This window comes from Trachemys scripta, chromosome 3, assembly GCF_013100865.1.
Source record: "Trachemys scripta elegans isolate TJP31775 chromosome 3, CAS_Tse_1.0, whole genome shotgun sequence".
Taxonomy (NCBI): Eukaryota; Metazoa; Chordata; order Testudines; family Emydidae; genus Trachemys; species Trachemys scripta.
Window position 1 is genome coordinate 24,656,487 of NC_048300.1, and position 21,618 is coordinate 24,678,104.

The 21,618-nt window shown below is 41.4% G+C and overlaps 1 protein-coding gene across 5 annotated transcripts in view; it reads left to right on the forward strand.

Annotated features, from left to right (window-relative positions):
• The first annotated feature begins 982 nt into the window (after positions 1-982).
• Positions 983-21,618, forward strand: part of PPP4R3B (protein phosphatase 4 regulatory subunit 3B) — a 123,974-nt gene continuing 103,338 nt past the window's right edge. For 2 of the 5 annotated variants that reach the window (XM_034764304.1, XM_034764300.1), the window contains exons 1-4: positions 983-1,395; positions 2,727-2,782; positions 11,374-11,472; positions 19,758-20,381. In XM_034764304.1, coding sequence (XP_034620195.1) covers positions 1,254-1,395; positions 2,727-2,782; positions 11,374-11,472; positions 19,758-20,381 — 921 coding nt within the window. In that variant the 5' untranslated portion in view covers positions 983-1,253. The remainder of the gene's footprint in view (positions 1,396-2,726; positions 2,783-11,373; positions 11,473-19,757; positions 20,382-21,618) is intronic. The other 3 variants (XM_034764303.1, XM_034764299.1, XM_034764301.1) reach the window with 3 other exon arrangements.

A 21,618-nucleotide genomic window follows, 5' to 3' on the forward strand; every position in this document is an offset into this window, starting at 1 on the left:
CGTCACCGCCGAGATTATGTGGGTATGAACCCTTTAGCAGAGGCCTGCGTGTGAAATCTTTTAATGTGGGGAAACCGGTGTGCAGGTGGTGACCACATGAGACTTGGCAGGAGGAAAACCCTGACCAAGTGGCAAGGAGATCCAAGACAACCAGGGACCTCTGTCTTGCTGCAGCCCTCATTCACCTTCACAGATGCAGAGTACTAAAAGGTCCTCTATATGCACCTGATTCACGTTTGGGGTCTTAAGTTTGGACCAGGGTTAGTCAGGAGCCTCGCCTCACACCTGCTCGCCAAAGGGGACCCTACCAGGAGTATGAAAGCTCCGGTCGATGTAGCTCTGAGGGTCGTTAGCTCACGCAACCCTCTCCACCAGGACAAGGTTATAGTCCATCAGAGAGGTTTGGCTTTTACGAACAAACCACTGAATCCTCCAGCCCCCTTCGATAAGCCCCTAGAGTTACTGATCTTTCCCCAGCCTCCGCACCAATGAAGAGGAGAGAGGCAGGTCAGTAAGTGTTGGGGTATCTCAGGGGCTGGTGTAAGATTCTGTTGGGGTCTATGCTGGTGGAGGTCCTTGGGGGACTTAGTTCATGGGGACAGTGGGCTCGGGGCCCTAGAGTGGATAGTGGTGGCTGTTGGGGGCAGCAGGATTGTGATTGTCAGGGGCAGTGGTTGCACTGTGTCCATGGATGCTGGAACAATTTGTATGGGATGTGTGTGTATGTGTGCTGAGAGCTATTGAACCAAATTGTGAACCTTATGTGATGGAAACTACTCCAAGACAGTGGTGCTACTGCATGCCTAGTTCTAGCACCTCTGAAAAGGGGGTGGATTCTGTCCCTGGACTCTGACAGGGGGGGAGGGGCTGAGGTCAGTGGTGGGAGGGTGTTATAGTGTGTGGGAGAGGGGGAGGTGGACTCAGGGCGGGTATTTATAGCCCGCCCCCTCCGTCCTTTCAGCACCAGCGCGTGGGCTCTCGGCCACCGTAGCCCCTGCGAGTGGAGCCCGTGGCACGCGCTGCTGAAAGGAAGAGAAAGGCAAGAGAGTCGGGTTACAAGATGGCGGCCGCGCTGTGGTAGTTGCTGAGGCGGCGGCGCGGAGTGAGGGGGCCGGGCTGGGGGCTCAACTTTCCCCTCTTGCCTTCAAGGAGCCATGAAAAGCGGCGTGTTAAAGACCCCGCGCTGCCCGTGAGCGACTTTCCGACCCCGCGGAGGAGGCAAAGCGGCGCGGAGGCCCTGGTCGGGCTGCACCATGTCGGACACCCGGCGGCGGGTGAAGGTCTATACCCTCAATGAGGACCGGCAATGGGACGACAGGGGCACCGGGCACGTTTCCTCCACCTACGTGGAGCGGCTCAAGGGGATGTCGCTGCTGGTGCGGGCCGAGTCAGACGGTGAGAGCGGAGCCAGGAGCTGCGGGCAGGCCTAGGCCCTGCCTGCCGGGAAGGTGGCCTGCGGTTTGGCCCCCATGGTGCCATTCCTACCCCAGCCGGTTACTACCCGACTCACACGTTCACAGGGTTGGGCCTGGCTGCTGGTACAACGGGACTGGGGAAGGGGAGAAAATGTGACAACTCCCCTGCCCAGCGACCCGCAAACACTGACCCCACCACATCCTCCTAGTCTGGCCTTGTCTTGCCCCAGCAAAGCCCCAGGCACTGACACTCCATTCCTCCGTGGGTCGGGCTTATTAGAGGGAGTCTCCCCCGTTCCCTGAGAGGCAGCGTCTCTGGGGGACTTCTTCCTCCAAACTTACTTTCTCCACCCAGTGAGGCCGAGTGTGGTCTGCACTGAAGTGACTCCAAACGCTTCCTTAACGTTACCGCCAGTGACTGAGTCTGCCAGCCCTTACCTAGCAGTGAGTGACGATGAAGTCTATTTAAGCGACACCCCTTGTTCAAAATTTCTTTTATAAGCATTCCCAGATAAAAAACAAACAAACATAATATTGATTTTTTTTTTTTTTCTGAATGGGGTTTTCCTTTTTCTTGTATGTGCAGGGAATCTCTTTTTGTAAATTCTCTGTTTTGGAAAGGTGAAACTCGCTGGTGTGTGGTTTTTTTGTTTGTGTTGCTTGCTTTTTTTAATTGTGTGTTTAAGTTCACCTAGAAAAACTTTTTTTTTTTTTTTTTTTTTTTTTTTAAGAAGGAAAAAAATCGTAGTGACAACTTTGTCAGCTGACAGGTGCTAATGTGCTAAATAAACCTTCTGAGGTCTGGTATAGATTACTCCAGACTTGTTGCCAGGATACATATGTTACTTACACAAAATAAAGTCTTTGGGTTTAGAGTCTAGATTTTTTCATTTCTGAAGGGCACCTCAAGGAGATGAGAGCAAAAAATGCACATTCTTGTGTGGGCAAGTAAATTTTTATCATAAACTCTTTGTTATAATTTAGTACTAGTTAGCATTTATTTATAAAATGTTCTCCGCAGTTGTCAGATTACTGCACAGGACAGCAGAAAAATAGCAATACACAGAACATTGACTCTAAAGTAAATTGTGTTTTAAATTTAAATAATATTTTATTTTGGCTTTGTCTGTTACCTGGCTTATTCAGAAGGTGTAGGGATTTCCATTAAAATGCAAAATATTCTCTTGGACTGGCTAGAAGATTTGATTTAATTAAATATAATATATTTATTGGCACATGGCAAGTTATAAGAGCCATGGAGATTTTTGTTTTATTAAACTTCCTAAATATAACTCCTTATCACCTTTTCAGGTTCTCTATTGTTGGAATCAAAGATAAATCCAAACACTGCATATCAAAAACAGCAGGCAAGTATCCGCTTTTTTTTGTCCTATCATTTCCCACTGAATTTGGCACAAAAATTAATGCTGATTTACAGAAAAGGGGCAAAAGGTTTACTGTACAGGTTTGCTGCTGCTGTTTGTTTTCTGTGCAGGTTGAAAAATTGTTTGCAAACTTTGAAAAATTGTACTTCTATTAGTACTATAATTTAAGGTGTTTGGTGAAAAGGGCTGTTGATAGGCATTTTGGGGAATATCTTGAACTCACGAAAGGAAGAATACTTCAATTACATGTATACTCCATATTCCTTTTTATTTCTGCTATTAACCCATTAACATACTGGTTATTTCTTTAGTTCTTTCTCTGAAAATGATATCAAGGAATTCGTCTGTACAATGTGACTTTTATTATTATTGTTCAGGCGCACCTGCTAGCCTAACCTAACTAAGCTGACTAGCCAGGGTTAAATACACTTGCACACAACCATCTTTTGAGGGCATGCTTTCTGTAAATCAAAAGAATAAAACAGTTTAGCACTGTATTTAACATATTGTCAACCTTCTAGTGATCCATTTTAAAAAAAATCATGTACTATGTTTCTCTTGCTTTTTCTATAACAGATAGGAAAAGACAATGTTGTTCTCATTAGTTTTTTGCTACTTTTCTTTTTCCATCCATCCCCTTTTTCTCGTATCTATTACCATAGTTTCCGAGCACTTCCCGCCAGTAAAACACAGTAATACTTTTCCACCCTTGCCACAAAGCGGCAAGTTGAGGTTTTGTAATTAATACAAAAATATGAGACTATGGGGTACTGTTGCAAGAGAACTTTAGTCAACAGGTTTGCATTTAGTTCTGAATGCAGCAAGATTGATCAACATTATTTGATCTGGCAATGAGGTCCATAGTCTTGGCGCCAGTTCCCGTGAAGATTCTTCATCTCTCATCTTCACAAGTTTCTATCTACTGGATGGTGGTTTAATTGCTTCAGTAGAGTATAGCTGTTGTGGGGAGGTCATGATTGCAGGGGGGAGGGATGGTTTCTGAGATAGTTGAGTCCATTTTTGTGCTGCATTTTGAAAATCAAGATAGCTTTGGACTGGACTCTGTGTTGAGTAGAGTTAGTGCACAGAGAATTAATACTGAATGCAATATATCGAATGCAGATTGTGTTGCTGAACAGGTGTGTTGGTTTGTTCTGAATTATCTCTTTAAGATTTCACATTGCCGCCTATCACTCTAGCGTCTGAGAACCTGCCATATAAAATCAATAGGACTTCAGGTGGCAGAGGTCAGGCTTGGGCAAGTCTACGCACCAGCTGACTTTGGGGCCCCAACCCGCAGTTTGAGAACTGTTGGAATATACTGATGCACAATTGTTTGCTTTTTGTACAGTAAAAATATTTGCAAACTCTTAATCTGTTAAATACACAAATAAAATATTTAACCTTCTTCTTCTTCTTCTAAGGGTATGTATGTATGTACTGCAAATTAAGGTATAATTGTAGCACAGGTAGGCATACCTATGCTAGCTTGGGTAACAATAGTAGTGAATTTGTGGCAGCATGGGCTTCAGTGTGGCTAGCCTCTCCAGCACAAGCCTGATATGGACCCTGAGTATGTACTCAAGTTGCAACCCCATGCCAGGGTCCATGTCTTCATTGCAATTATTACCTGAACTAGCTAGGTTAAATTTAACAGTGATATCCCTACCCACACTATAGTTACACCTGCATTTATGGTGTGGATGTACCTAAGTTTGTATTGACACACATGCTGCAGAAAAAATTATCTTCAAATTACAATAAGCAAAAACAAATTGTAGACTTGAATTGAAAAGGTGCAATACTAGTTTTGCTGAATATAACCCATATAAACATGATTTTAAAATAAAATTTAAACGCTTCCAGGTAAAATTTTAGAGAAATTATTGCATTTAATATATTTAAGGATATTGTCACTTTACAAAAAATAATTTATATCATGTGAAAAGTTTAGCTTGACAACAGAATCTGAAACAGCATAGGCATCAGCAATGTAGAGTTCTCTACACTGCTGCAGGAGCGTGTTCAAGCATGATTTGGGGTATGTCATCCATATAGAGTTAAATTGAGTAAACTGCACTTAAGTTACTCCTCTCAAGTTAGCCCTAGTGAGAGTGACCACATTGTGAAATAATACTTGAGTTGTGTTTGTACTGGTACAGTATTCGTGTGTGGCACTTAGGCTTCTGGGGGCACATCCTATGGTTCTTAGTGCTGCAGTATGCTGAGTCACTCTATAAATCCTTTTTCAGTGTATTGTAGGAGAACTTGTCTGTTATTTCTGGGCATATGGCAGAAGTGGTGTTAGTCTGGCAACACTAAGGGCTGGTCTACACTGCGGGGAGCGGGGGATCGATCTAAGGTACGCAATTTCAGCTATTAGAATAGCGTAGCTGAAGTCGACTTATTTTAGATCGATTTACCTCTGGCCCTCAGGCACAGGATCGACGGCCGCGGCTCCCCTGTCGACTCCACTTCCACCTCTCGCTCTGGTGGAGTTCCGGAGTCAACGGGGAGCACGTTTGGGGATCGATTTATCACGTCTAGACGAGACGCGATAAATCAATCCCGATAGATCGATTACTACCTGCCAATCCGACGGGTAGTGAAGACATACCCTAAATTAAAATTGGTTTATGCCAGAGGTTGGGCATGGGACTCTCATTTTGGAAGGAGGCCGATGTAGGGTATGAGATGCAGTGGTGGGCATTTTTGTACTGACTCTTTCCCAGGAGAAAGCAGCAGTGTGTTTTTTTTTTGTTTGTTTTTTTTTTTTTTTTCTTTCTCCCAAGAAGAGCACACAGGCTGCATACGGAGATGCTGCGGGATTGTGGAAACTACTGGAAGACTAGCTGCATTTGAGTGGCGGTAGCCTGTATCCACACTTCAAAGTGGTCATGTTAGCATCTGACAATTTGTGTTCATTTGGGTTTTAACCTATACTCCCTGTTGTACCCGCCAACGCAAGTTAATGGCAGCACTATACTTGAGTGAAGGATTTTTTGTGTGTGGATTGGGGTCAAATTAGGGACAACACTCAAGCTTCAGCAGGAATTAACTTTGCATCTCTTAAGATGAGAAAGTAATTAAGTTTCTGTGCCTCTTCACTCTTTGGCAACTATGCTATGGCCTTAATTAAAAGTTAGGTCGACATAGCTGGCTCTCAGGGGTGAGAAAAATTCACACCCTTGAAAGCCATAGCTATGTCAACCTAACCTCTGATATAAATGCATCTAGGAAGAATTCTTCTGTGAACCTAGTGACTGCCTCTTAGGGAGGTGGATTACGTACAGCAATCGAAAAGAAAATCTACATAGCAGCAGTACCATAGCTATGCTACTGTAGCACTCACTGTGTACAGTGTCGGGGGTAGCCGTGTTAGTCTGTATCTAGACATGGCCTAAGAATGGTAGTTGTGTGCTCTCTTTATTTTATGAGGAATCTGTCTGTCAGGGACTAAATAGGTGACCTTCAACATAATGAACACCTGTTAAATGGTGATGGGCTTGATCATTTTTTCTATTCTTCTATGCACAGAGGAAAGCTAGATCAGGTGCTTCTGAGATAAGAAGGCAGGGAGGAGCTGTGCTAGCTCTGGCATTCTTTCCCTTTCTCCTTTTCATTCCCATGGAAGACTCTCCAGAGTTGCACTGGGTATGTCAAAACTAGGCAGCCCTTTGGCCCCCCCCCCTTTTTTTTTTAACCATGAGTCATTTGTTACAAAATTCAGGCTACAAGTGATCCGTAGGATGAAGAAAAAACACTTAGAGCCTTGGTCAGATGTGTGTGGGGTGTCCACACACGCCTTTAGAAATTTGTGAAGTACCTCAAGTTAAGTGGCAATGTCGGTCTTGTCTACACAATAAAATTATACTGGTATAAGCTAAGGAAAGGTGTAAATTTAAATTGAGGGTATGTTTACACTGGCAAGTTTCTGCACCACAAGTTATACCATTTTTATTAAAACGCTGGAATTAAACCGTTGTCCATGTTGTGCTCCTCGTGTTGCTGGAGCACATGCACTGCTGTCTTTGCCGATTGAGGTAGCTATCCCACTGTGCAACTGGCCACAGGGTGCTTTGGGAAGGGTTTGCAGGCACAGTGTCCCATGATGCAGGTTTCCCAATCCCATTGTTCCATGGGCATCCTGCTACATTGCCAGCTGCTTTTCAACTGAAGTGTGGGAGGGGAAAGAGTGTGTGTATGAACTGGGGGGGACAGTGTGTTTTGGGGGACAGAGTCAGCATGCTGTCTTGTAAGTTCAGACAGCGGCAGGAAGCAACCAGTCCTGAGGTGTGGGAGGGTTACTTACACATGCCTCTTGTGTTCAACAGCAGGAGCATTCCACATTAATGGTTTGCTTTGTGTCCTGGAGCAGATTGGCACAGGACACAAGGGCTGTCAGAAGCAGTGCTTTGAAAGGGGAGGGGCGCATGTCTCCAGGGAGCGGAGTTTAAAACAATGAGCAGAGCAGTCACTTGAGGCATTATGGGACAGCTCAGGAGGCCAGTTACAGTGCAGAAAGCAGTCAAGTGTCTACACTGTCAGTAGTGCGCTGGAGCCTCTGCGCAAATAGCTTTACAACTCTGAGGTGGTGGTGGTTTTTTTTGGCAATGCTGCAACTGAGAATTTTCTTCACACAAAGTGGCTTGGCAGTGTGTACACTTCTTCAGTTTGAGTGCAAAAATCTGCTTTACTGCGCAGAAACTTGCCAGTGTAGATAAGCCCTTATATAGTTATACTAGTATAACTCCATGTGTGGACTCTCAGGAGCAAAAGCGGCTTTTTGGGTTTAGCTAATGTCACTTTGTAAGTGGTTTAAACCAAACAGAAAAAGCTTTCAGAATAAGTGTGTCCATGCAGTGAGTTATACCATTATAACTATACTGGTTTGCATTATACCAGTTTAACTGGTAAACTTTCCCCAAAAGAGAAGCCCTAATTCAAGGCAATAAAGTCTAGTGAAGTCAAATACATTGTAGGCAAACATCTACTTTAGCCCTGTGATAATAGTCTACCAAAGATGATGATGACCCACTCAGCAGTGTCTTGTGGTGATGGCTCCACTTTATACTGGAACACCTCACAAATAGGGTTTTGGAAAGTGCTTGATGACCAGAGGAGGGGGAGCTGCCATAGCTTCACAGGGATCCGTGCTGCCATGGGATGGAGGCCAGGTCTGGTCTGGTCTAAGAGTTGTGGCTGGTACTGTCTCTCTCCTGGGACATCTATTTGTGGGCCAAACAATCAACCTGTTTTACTGAGAGAGACATCATGTTGGTTTGCCCCAAGTAATTACAAAGGAGAAATGCTATAAGATGCCTCAACTTCCTGGTATGGATTTTCCCCATGTTGAGTTTTGGTCACTATTAATTCAGAGATGAGACTTTATATGGTATTACCAACCTCTTGATCTAGTCAGTTCCCTAAATTTTAGTATGTAGTTACACTGCAAAATTACTTAATTTCTTTGCATAAGTTTCTCTGTTTACCTACCATTAGAAGGCCTGTTTCTTTTTCCTGGTCTTCAAAGTTACAATTTCTTTATATATCTCCACATCATAAATAATTTAATTATCACCACAGCGCGCATCTCCTCCTCCCCCCCCCCCCAGCAAAACTAGGCATTGCCTCCTTATAAAGTAGCTAGCATTTTTGTAAATGGATGTCAGTGGTGTTGAGCTTGATCCCAGCTAGGGCTGGATGTGGCCCTCTTCAAAATTTTGTCTTCATTGTAACAAGAAACCTTTGCAAGGATTATTTTTTCCTTGAATCTGTCCAGTAAATTCAAAGGATCCCTCTACTCTTTGGAGTTCACTGTTTGCTAATAGGAGTGGCAAGGATGAGTAATTATGATGGAAAAAAATTAAGTGGTACTCTTTGAAGCTTATCTGTATGAATACTTAGCAACAAGCTGGGATGTAAATTTACCTTGAACTGCCTCATACTATCAAGTTTCTAGTGCACTTTAACCTGCCAGCACACTAGGGAACTTGTAGAGTGCAGTAGCAGGATCCACATGAGCACTTAGGGCTTGGCACAGCTGGCTAGTGTGAGGTAGATTTACACTGCAGACTGCCATGAATTTGATGTTTGTATAGATAAGTCCTGAATAAAAATAACAAGTCCAGTATCATCTTGTAGTAACTGAATGACTAACTTGTTAAAACATGTATTTTACAATATGTAAACTTTTAGTTCTAAAAGGCTTGCCTCTTCACAGGTGGATTGATTTAAATCAAAGCAATTTTAATCATCATTTAAATTATTAGTTAATCATATTTTGCATTTATACTTTTCTTTAGGAAAATAACTAAAAAAAGGTTGGTTCTCTTGGTAACCATGAAAACATGTTGAGTTGAAGTTAAATATAACCTTTGTGCTAAATATGGTGTTTCTTTCTGCAAATCAGGATGAAACACGATATTTGTACACATTTATGTAGTTATACAGTTGATTTCATGGATTCAGATTCTTAATTTTTTGTTAGAAAACAATAAATAATGCATTTCTAATTTACTAGATTAATTTTTTACTTGTGCTTTGTGTCAAGCACTATTTGAATGCAATTAAAATGCAAAAAAAGGAATCTTAAAGTTGTTTTAAGGTATTTTAATTTAGCTAATTTTAATGTGCTGGATCCATCTAAAAAAAAGATTTATTAATAATTTTTAAATGAAAAACATGGTTTAACACAGGACGTCTTATCTGTAGTTAATCAATTGAGCTGATTGTTTCTTGCCACTTGTGCTTTGAGATTTTAGAACTAGTAGCTCACATTCTCTCATACCTAGTTTTTTATTCATAAAGGAAAACCAGCTTTCCAGGTTTCTCAATTTATTAGTTTTCAACTTTGAATGAACTAATTAAATAAACTGAAATGAAGAAAATATTCTCTTTGAACCTGCAGAAGAAGGGCTGTTGCTGTCAAAAGCTGGCTTAGCACTTCAGTGGACAGGGGCTTCTGCTAGTTCAGTGATTTAATTGTCTTTAAAACTTTAGCAATAAACATATACTGCTTTTTTTCCCCCAAATTAAAATTATTTTAATAGAGTGAGTTTAAGCCATAACAAAGGTTGCTATAATTGCAAATTTAATTTTAAATACTTTTTTTAAAATCTATTTAAGTCCGACTTTTAAAAAAATCGTTTTTATCTACCTTGTTTCTTTGGTTTAAAGTTATAAATTTGGAACGTGTGGAATTATTTCCCAAATTGTGTTAAATGTTCTCTGAAATGAAAATATGAATGTAATCTCATATTTGTGTGTATTTTTATAAATATGGAAAGGTTTTTTTTGTTTTTAATTTCCATATTGTAAATAAGTTGTTTACTATAATTAATCTTTACAACTACCTCTAGGTTATTTCTGTTGAGAGGAGGACTACTAAGTCATCTTTCATGTAAATATTCTGAATGTTTAAGAGTAATAAGATTTGATCAAATTATGTTTTGGGTGCTAGGACATGAGAGACTGTCAAGGCTGATTCCCCACTCTAGCACTTTGAGTGCAGAAAGTGGGGGCCTGCAAGGATTCTAAAAATTAATACTGGCCACTCCAGGCTGGTATTAAACTCCCATAGTTAGAGCTTTTCTCCGACCTTGGATGGGTAGATGCTGCCACCATCCAAGTGCAACCCCCCCCCCCCCCCCCTTCTGACCTAGGAAGGCGCACTTTGGAATTCGTCCCTGTGAGGTACCCTCAAGCCCTTTTCTCCCCCACCGCCCCACCCTTCCCGGAGAGGAACTGAGAAAGAAAACAAAGGAAATCGGTTGTTGCTACCAGCTAATTAAACAACACTTCTTAGGACACACAAAACCAATCCTGTTCTGAAAGGTAAATTTTATTAAAAACAAAAAGAAAGAAAATACATCTGGAACTTAGGCTATTGCTGGATTTAAAAAGAGCAAATATAAGAATAATCCAAAAATGGATTTCTTGAGGTCCAGCTTAATGGTTACAAGCAAAACAAAAGCATTTGGGGGGTTAGCACAGAGGAGTCCACAAGCCATAAAGAAATGAGAGAGAAATCTAATCGCATCTATCTAGACATTCCCTGATCTACTTACATATCTGGTTTCAGATGGGTATGATTTTTTCATACCTGGTTTAAAGCTTCTTAGGGTTAGAGAACAACCACAGACAGACAAAGGGAAAGTGTTTTGTCGTGTCCCCCTCCCATTGGCTCTCCTTTGGTCAGGTGCTCACTCCCTTCCTTTTACTATGGGCTTTTTTAACCCTTTACAAGTAAAGCAAGTAGAGAATAGCTACTAACGGATTTTGTAGCTGGCTGGCTGGGTGTCCATAAAAGGGAGCTGCCCCCCCCTTCTCTCCCCCTCCTCCCCCCCGCATTTATCACAGAGACTGTAAAGAGTTTTATACTTGTGGCAGAACTGGTGGTTTCATCCTCCTTGATGTGATATGTGATTCTGTCTTGACAATTTTTACACCAGTTGAAGTAGTAATTGCATCCTTGGATGTATTACTTATTGTATGGCGTTCAGTCTATTTTGTATTGCACCTGAATTATTATTATTTTTTTTTGAAAATCACAAATATTTATTTTTAAATAGGACACCTTGATTGTTTGGTCAGAAGCAGAGAATTATGATTTAGCACTGAGTTTTCAAGAAAAAGCTGGCTGCGATGAAATTTGGGAAAAAATCTGCCAGGTACAGTTAATTTTTAAAATTATAATTTTCAAATTTTGATGTATCCTGTCTGCTTGTTTTGTGTGCCATACTTTATACTTAATTTTTAAAACGAAGTGTATTACTGCATGTTTATATTCTTAAGATTCAGCTGCCTGATACAGTAATTCTGAGTCTTTGCTGTTGACACTGATGCCTGTAGCTGCTCAGTGGCCCATTAGAGCCATCTTTTCAGTTCCAGCTAATTCCCAGAAGGCAGCTTCGGTTTGACAGAAGGGGTGGGGGTGGGGGGGAAAGAATCTATAAAGACAGCACATATGAAATCTATACTTTCCACTTTCCAGTATCTCTCTTCAGTGATTGGGGCTGTTGTCTCTCTTCAGCTGCCATTTTAATTATACTTCCTAGAAGAGGTAAAGTTTGAAATTAAGACTGAAATAATCAACTTTCCCATTAGAAACATTTGAAGTCTGTTTCAAAGTTCAACAAAATAAATGGGCAAAAACTATAGAACTTACCTTCCATCATGGAAACTCTGATTTCCAGTACTATCTAATGTGGAAAGCTAACTCTTTCACTCCTAGTTTGCATATCAGATTGTCAAGCTGGAATCTTTGTTTAATTATCCATTATTATATTTGACATTTAACTGTTGTCTTCAGTGGTTTACTCTCCTTGTTATTAGATATGGCTTAAAATATCTTTTATATACCAAATTGTTTTGTTTTTACCTTGGAGTTTTCCTTAAATTTAGGAACCATTAATTACTCCTGGGGGAAATTCTGCACCAAGAATTTATACCAGGGAGGAGTATAAAAAATATTGCTCATGCATGCAGGAGTGAAATCAGGAAGGCCAAATAACACTTGGAGTTGCAGCTAGCAAGAGATGTTAAGAGTAATAAGAGAGGTTTCTTCAGGTATGTTAGCAACAAGAAGAAAGTTAAGGACAGTGTGGGCCCCTTACTGAATGAGGGAGGCAACCTACTGGCAGAGGATGTGGAAAAAGCTAATGTACTCAATGCTTCCCCCCCCCCCCCCCCCTCTGTCTTCACGAACAAGGTCAGCTCCCAGACTCCTGCACTGGGCAGCACAGCATGGGGAGGAGGTGACCAGCCCTCTGGGGAGAAAGAAGTGGTTCGGGGCTATTTATTGTGCTGGATGAGCACAAGTCCATGGGGCTGGATGCGCTGCATCTGAAGCCGCTAAAGGAGTTAGTGGATGTGATTGCAGAGCCATTTTGGCCATTATCTTTGAAAACTCATGGCGATTGGGGGGGACTTGGATGACTAGAAAAAGACTAATGTCGTGTCCATCTTTAAAAAGGGGAAGGAGGAGGATCTGGGGAACTACAGGCCAGTCAGCCTCACCTCAGTCCCTGGAAAAATCATGGAGCAGGTCCTCAAAGAATCAATTCTGAAGCACTTAGAGGAGAGGAAAGTGATCAGGAACAGTCAGCATGGATTCACCAAGGGCAAGTCATGCTTGACTAACCTAATTGCCTTCTATGAGGAGATAACTGGGTCTGTGGATGAGGGGAAAGCACTGGATGTGTTATTCCTTGACTTTAGCAAAGCTTTTGATATGGTCTCCCATAGTATTCTTGCCGGCAAGTGAAAGAAGTATGGGCTGGATGAATGGACTATAAGGTGGATAGAAAGCTGGCTAGATCGTCAGGCTCAATGGTTAGTGATCAATGGCTCCATGTCTAGTTGGCAGCCAGTTTCAAGCGGAGTGCCCCAAGGGTTTGTTCTGGGGCCGGTTTTGTTCAATACATTCATTAATGATCTGGAGGATGGCGTGGACTGCACTCTCAGCAAGTTTGCAGATGACACTAAACTGGGAGGAGTGGTAGATAGGCTGGAGGGCAGGGATAGGGTCCAGAGGGACCTAGACAAATTAGAGGATTGGGCCAAAAGAAACCTAATGAGGTTCAACAAGGACAAGTGCAGAGTCCTGCACTTAGGACGGAAGAATCCCATGCTCTGCTACAGACTAGGGACCGAATGGCTAGGCAGCAGTTCTGCAGAAAAGGACTTAGGGGTTACAGTGGACGAGAAGCTGGATATGAGTCAGTGTGCCCTTGTTGCCAAGAAGGCTAATGGCATTTTGGGCTGTATAAGTAGAGGCATTGCCAGCAGATGGAGGGACGTGATCATTCCCCTCTATTCGACATTGGTGAAGCCTCATCTGGAGTTCTGTGTCCAGGTTTGGGCCCCACACTAAAAGAAGGATGTGGAAAAATTGGAAAGAGTCCAACGGAGGGCAACAAAAATGATTTGGGGGATGGAACACATGACTTATGAGGAGAGGCTGAGGGAAGTGGGATTGTTTAGTCTGCAGAAGAGAAGAATGAGGAGGGATTCGATAGCTGCTTTCAACTACCAGAAAGGGGGTTCCAAAGAGGATGGATATAGACTCTTCTCAATGGTAGCAGATGACAGAATAAGGAGTATTGGTCTCAAGTTGCAGTTGGGGAGGTTTAGGTTGGCTATTAGGAAAAACTTTTTCACTAGGAGGGTGGTGAAGCACTGGAATGGGTTACCTAGGGAGGTCATGGAATCTTTTTCCTTAGAGGTTTTTTAAGGTCAGGCTTGACAAAGCCCTGGCTGAGATGATTTAGTTGGGTATTGGTCCTTCTTTGAGCAGGGGGTTGGACTAGATGACCACCTGAGGTCCCTTCCAACCCTGATATTCTATGATTAAAAAATCTGTGCACAATATTTTAAAATTCTGCATATTTTATTTGTCAAAACAACATACTATAATCACACCAGTTCCAATTATTTTGGTAATTTATTTCAAAATGTGTTGGCCAGTGTGTCTAACAGTACAGATAATAAAAATGATTCAGGAAATGTTTTTTGACAAATAGATTACTTTGAGTAATAATTCAAACTACAATAAACAAACGTATATCTCGCACCCCTCGGAAGCAATGCAAAGGCTTGGAGTCAGGTGTAGCAGAGGAGCTGAAGGAGTGGGAAGTAATTGCTGGGAAAGAGCCTTGGAGTGAACCTGGAGGATTGTTGGGTATGGGTGGCAGAAGAATGGGACAGGGTTTTGTTTGGGGGTATTGTTAGGGAGTTGGAAAGCCTCCCCCATTCAGTCAGGCATGTCTGCTCCCATCCCCGTGTGTCCCTGCACTCCCTTCTCCCTCCCCCATCTAATCCTGTACCCCCACTCAGCCCCTGGCTCAATGTTATCACCCCACTAGCTCCTGTAGCCCCACTCTAGTCTGTGCCCTTCTCTGTCCTCTTCCACACCTCCATGTCCCTTGCCTCCTCACCTGGGCCCACGGGCAAGATGCTATGAGGAAGGCAGCCCCTGTCCCCTCCTTCACAGCTGGCTGCTCCAGCAGTGAGCTAGCTGCCTTCTCTTCTGGCACCACAGCAGCCCCTGGTGGGTGACAGGTGTAATTGCAGCACCTCCCCAGCAGAATCTATTATTCTGTGGGGGACATGAAATCTGCACTTCACAGAATATCAGGGTTGGAAGGGACCTCGGGAGGTCATCTAGTCCAACCCCCTGCTCAAAGCAGGACCAATTCCCCACTTGCTCACTGGTGCAGAATTCCCCCAGGAATACATTGATATTAATGTGGGAGATTCAGCATTTTGACAGTGCTGTTTACTACTTCTGGAGAAAGAGGAGAAAATAATTCTTGTAGTGACTGACTGTGGGTTGAGGGAGTAAAATAAATAAATTGTGTGCTGTTAGTTGAGGGAGTTCAACACATTGCAGGATTAGGCCCTAAATGTTACTGCAGAAGAGAATATTTTGGCGATGTAATAGTCTTTACAAGTATTAGCAACCTTTCAGTCCACTTCAGATTGCTTTTCAGTTCTTGGAGTAAATGAAACAATAACAAATAATTTTTGGATCAGTTCACTATACTAATTGGCTTTTGTTTAACTGTTCTTTATAACAAAGATCAGAGGAGCTAGCCACTAATCTTCATCCAGAGGTGTGTTCTGTGTATTACCTCATTAACTTACATTCTGTGTGTCTAACTTCTGTCTCATGATCAGGCTCATAGGGGCATAGCCTCATATTATAATAATCCTTAATTATGAAACTTATTTTTTAAAAACATTTCTGTTGTATGTGCTCTTTAGATATAAAAAGACAGCTAAGCTTTCAAATTTTTAAATTCCATACTAACAGAAGTTATTTATGGCATTGTAACTTAAGTCAAAAGTGTGTAACATTCTAAGTTTACTAGGTTTTTGTTACTATTTTGAACAAAGTGTCTATTTTTCATGATGGAAGTCATATTTTTGTAAATGTTGCTGGGTGGCTGGCTCTACTAAAGGGAGGTGAGTCTCTGCCTACCTGTGACACAGCTGATTTGCCTCTCCAGGTGGATCAAGTCATGTCACTAAACCAGGCCTCTGAGGTGGTAGCATAACATCCTTTTTGGACAGCCAAGGGGGAACTACAGAGTGAGTGAAGCTGCAGGGAGAGAAAGTGTTCCCTGAAGGGGCTTGGGAGAACTAGTTTTCTTCTGGGGAGAAAGTAAGGAAGACAGGCCAGGACTTGTCTTCTCCAAAGGTTTAGAAAACAGAGGAAGAGAGAGTATCTCACGGAGAAAGGGCTGTGCCCAGGATAAGACCTTTCTGTGTTCATTTTGGAACTTTGTTAATAAAACCAGACCTCAGTAAGGGCTATTGTTGGGCTTGTGGAAGCCTCTTTTTGAGTTATTGAGGAAGCAAGAAGGGAAACTGAGTCAGGGCAGTGCAGAGCCACCTCTGGTCATGAGGGAGGATAGGAAGGTGGCTGACGCTATTACAGCATTATTCAAATGTAAATGTAGAGTAAAACTTCTAAAGGGACCTAAATTACTTTCTCAAAAATGATGTAGACACTTAGGCTAAGATCCATTTTTTTCAATGAGACTTAGACTCCTAATTGCAGAAGTTACTTTTGAAAATGTGAATTAAGCACTTTGTATTTTACTCATAATCCTTGATAGTGGGTTTTTATCATACATAGATCATTCAGATTTTGCAGGACTTACTCTGGTCACTTACAGTTATAAGACAGGAGTAACAAGATAATGGAATTGTAAAAATCCATACAAGAGGAGAAGCAAACTTTACATCAGAAACCTGTTTTGTGATTGATATTTACATTGTCCTTTTCAGTTGCATCAATTTGATTAAGTTAATAAGAGACCATGTTATGATGTGTGATTGGAATTTTATTAAAAATATCTTATTTACAGTCAACTAGATGGTATTTCTCTGATGTAATGCAGTAACTTTTGAATGCTGTATTTGATGAATTTCAGGGGTTATTCTAAGCACCCTATTTATTTTGATGAAAATCCAGGGGGGAGGGAGGGGAGGAAATGAGGGGGCACACTGAGTCCTTGACATTTGGTTAGCACAACCACAATGTCAGCCTCTTCTGTAATTTTCTATAGATCAAAGAATAAATTGATGGTATAAATTAACATATTCCAGCATAAGAATACCCCTCATTTTATCTCTGCCCATGTCCCAACTGAGTTCCAAACATTGATGCCTGAAAGAAAGAAAGAGAGAGAGAGAGAGGATGGGGCACACAGAGCTTCAGCTATGGAGGGGAAGAATGAGGGGCCCTGAAAGGGGGGCGGGGATCAGAGCCCATGGTATGGGGGGGAATGGGAACCTGGGAGGAACAATGGGGAGGCGTGCAGAAGCTATGGTATGGGGGAGGGGTGAATGGGATATACACAGAGTCCCTGGAATGAGGGGTGGGGCTGGGAGGGTTGCAGTGAGTCCCTGAAATAGTGGCGAGGAGGGTGGCTCACAGCGATCTTGTCAGGGAGAATGGATGGTGACTAGGAGTGCCTGGTGTGTGCAATTAGCTCAGCCTACAGAAACATAAAATATGTAACCTCCTAGTTACATGTTTTAAATCAAGATGGGATATTTTTTCAAAAGATATGCTCTAGTTCAAATGTTAACTAATTCAGGGACGTCTTATGGTCTGTGTTACCCAAGAAGTCAGACTAGAGATGATCACAATAGCCCTTTCTGGCTTTGTAACTTGTGTGTGCACTACAAAGTCAGATTACAGTGAAAGATTAGTTTGTAAAGCACTGCAGGAAGAATTGTGCTATGTTATTTAGGTTTATTATAATTAGGTTTAGTACAAAACAATCCTATGTACGTTTTTATGTGGATAACGAACAAATTAAGTTTTCCTTCACAGCATCTCGTAGTGCTGCTGTCGTTGACCTTCCATATTTCCATTTTAAACACTGAGTTTTTAGGATTTACAGCTCTTTCATAAAACTTCAGTTTGTACATCTAGGATACCCTGAGTTTGTTTAGCTAAGTATTTTTCTGCTGAGGCTTTATTATTATTATTATTATTAATTATTATTATTTATTAAACTAATGGGATAAGTAGCTGGGTGGTTCTAGTCTCTGTAGCTACCTCTCTGACCCTAGAACTCCAATTGGCAGGAGAAGGCCTACTACAGAATAGACTTTGCATGGGGAGAGAAGGAAATGCAGGAGACTTTGCATTTACACAGCCAAATTAAAGCCCTTCATAGACCTCACTTAATATATGTATAGTATTACTCTTGGGGGAATTCTATGCCAAAAAATTAACAATTTTGTGTACAGTATTTTAAAATTCAGCAAAATTATGTGTTATTTTGACAAAATATGAAGAATCATGCCAATTTCAGTTACTTTGTAATTTATTTCAAAATACCTATCACCAACTGTCTCTAACAATAGACACAACTCTCAAGAAGTAGAGAGTTAAGGAAACCCCTATGATAACCTAGTTCCTGTTTCTCTGCTCCCTCCCCTACAGAGCCCAGCAGGAGAGGTAGACCCCCACACTCCTATCCCCCAGAGCCCAGCTGCAGGGACCCCCCAGCCCAGACACTTGCGCACACATCCCTTATCCCCCTGAGCTCAGCTGTGCTCCCTTCCCTTCCTAGCCCAGACACTTGCACTCTCCCCCAGACCTCCCCAGAGCCCATCTGTGCTCCTTCACCCCCCCCTCCAGCCCAGACACCTGCACCCCTGACACACGCACCCCTGAGCCAAGCCGCAGGCCCCTCCACAGCCCAGACACACTCACCCCTTCCCCACCAGAGCCCAGCTGTGCCCACTCCCCCCAGCCCAGACACACGCCCTCTGCCCACCAGAACCCAGGATCCAGAAGGAGAAACAGACTGATTCTGGGTCCTGGGTTTATATTGCATTTCCTGCACTCCATCTCCTTCCTTCAGGGCATGCTTAGTACTGCAGCTGCTGGGAACCCTCCAGTTCCCTTTCCCTCCTTCCTGTCACGATCTATGGGGTTCAGCAGCTCTGCAGCCCATTTCTGTGGGAGGAAAAGGAAGTTCTGCACAAATTCTGCCTAGCGCAGTGGTGCAGAAGTCCCTCAGGAGTCATAGTATTCACTTTAAATATTTGAAGTGTATTCCTAGTTATATAATCCAAATGCTGTCTAAGCTTGCACTTGTATTTTTTAGATTTTATTTCTGTTAGTTTTACAAGTCACTTTCAGACCAATGTCCAAAATAGGAATGGAAACAGTTGTTTTTTAGTAATTGGGTTTCCCTAGTGCTTCTGCTAGCCCAGCTTACAAAAAGGATTGTTCTTTTTATGGTATTCATGATATGAATACTGTAAAAACTTCACTATCTCTGTCTTCTTGGACATTTTAATTCTATAATATGACTATTCAGAGGAATTACAAAGAAACAAAGAACTTTTTGTAAGGTTTAAAAAGTTACCTTGTTTTGAAATAAGTATAGAATTTTTAAATGATCATTATTTAAGGCAGTGACCTTATTTTCATACATGGCTGTAAAGTGCCTAGCAAGCTATTGGCACTACAGTAGAAACTGTACAGTTATGAACTGATCAGTCAACTACACACCTCATTTGCACCAGAAGTATGCAATCAGGCAGCAACAGACACCAACAAATACATTTAAATTTTTTTTAAAAGCAAATATAGCACAGTAGTCTGTTAAACATGAACTACTAAAATAAAAAGGGAAAGTAGCATTTTTCTTTTGCATAGTGAAGTTTCAAAGCTGTTAAGTCAATGTTCCATTGTAAACTTTTGAAAAAACAGCCATAGTGGGGTGTGGGGTGTTTTTTTTTTTTTTTTTTTTTTTTTTTTTTTTTTACAACAATTCCCAAGGTGTTGTAACTCTGAAGTTCTATTGTATATAATTATACATGAGTTACATAAATTATCAACTTGAATGTTTTCTGTATGTCTTATGTATATTTTGGGATAAAATACTGTAAACAGTAATTGTTTACATTACCTTTTTAGGTTCAAGGTAAAGATCCATCAGTGGAAGTCACACAGGACCTTATTGATGAATCCGAAGAAGAACGCTTTGAAGAAATGCCTGAAACTAGTCATTTGATTGATCTTCCTACTTGTGAACTCAACAAACTTGAAGAGATTGCTGATCTAGTTACCTCTGTTCTCTCCTCACCCATCCGTAGAGAAAAGTTAGCGCTTGCCTTGGAAAATGAAGGCTACATTAAAAAACTATTGCAGCTTTTCCAGGTTTGCGAGAATCTAGAGAACACTGAAGGTTTACATCATTTGTATGAAATTATTAGAGGAATTTTGTTCCTCAATAAAGCAACTCTGTTTGAGGTAATGTTTTCTGATGAGTGTATTATGGATGTTGTGGGATGCCTCGAGTACGACCCTGCTTTGGCTCAGCCAAAAAGGCACAGGGAGTTCTTGACCAAAACAGCAAAATTTAAAGAGGTTATACCTATAACAGACTCTGAACTTAGGCAAAAGATTCATCAGACTTACAGGGTACAATACATTCAGGACATCATCTTGCCAACACCATCAGTTTTTGAAGAGAATTTTCTTTCTACCCTCACTTCCTTTATTTTCTTCAACAAAGTTGAGATTGTCAGTATGTTGCAGGTAAGTGAATTGAAGAAGGTGGGACGGGATTGTAAATTGAGACTTCCAATTGTACATCTTTAATTCAGTGTTGTTTAATCATGTACAGCTTTCATTCTGTTTGCACAGTATCCTTGGTGCTTCCCCACACTTTAAACAGATGTTAGTTATATGACATAAAAGCATAAAAATTGAGTTTAAAATACATGTCAGATGGCTGTTATGTATCATAGTCTTCAAAAACTGATTATAAATAGCAAAATGCTGCAGTGGAAAATGGTGAATAGACTAGAAGTACCATAATAACTTTCACACATCTATAGCATAGTCCTCAATCTGTGAGTGAATTACAATGCATTTGAAACTGTTTTCATCAGACAGCATGCAGTTTTATTTCTCTTATATTTATGGATAGCAACACTTCAATGTGACAAAATATTTTCACAGCAGATCATTAATCTCCCATTTGTAATAGGTATCACAGGAATGTTTCTGAGCATGTTAACTACATTAGTGCTATTCATTTGTGGCACCAACTAAGTGCTCTGGAAGTTGCATTGGCTTTCAGTTGGTAAACTACTGTACCCTTTTCAGGAGTCTGATTTGTCTTGCGTACCCCCAAGTTACACCTCACTTAAAAACTACTTGCTTACAAAATCAGACATGAAAAGACAAAAATGTCACAGCATAGTATTCTGAAAAATTGCTTATTCTCATTTTTACCATATAATTATAAAATAAATTGACTGAAATATAAATATTGTACTTACATTTCAGTGTATAGTATATAGAACAGTATAAGCAAGTCATTGTTTGAAACTGACTTCACTAGTGCTTTTTATGATTTTGGTAAAACTAGGCAAATATCTAGATGAGTTGATGTACCTCCTGTAAGACCTCTGGTTGAGAACCTCTGCTTTACAACAACCAACTTAATTTGATTAGTGCTTCTTGACATCAGTGCCCCATCGTGGTATTTAATAATAAAAGCAAAACTGTTGTTGGGCTTAAAAAAACATTTATCAGACACTTACTAGCCAGAAGTACTAGAAGAATAGCTTGGAGCACCACCAGGAAGTACCAGAGACAGTGCTTTGGTGAAAGGCCCATTTATGCTTCACATGGAATTGTGGGTAGTCTCTATTTTCCAACCCAAATTCTGTTGCTGTATTACGCTAGCACCAGAATAAAACTGACAGGTACCTAATTGATTTTATTCTGCTCCTGCTCTAGGTTGTTGTGCAGAGAGGGTTTTCTC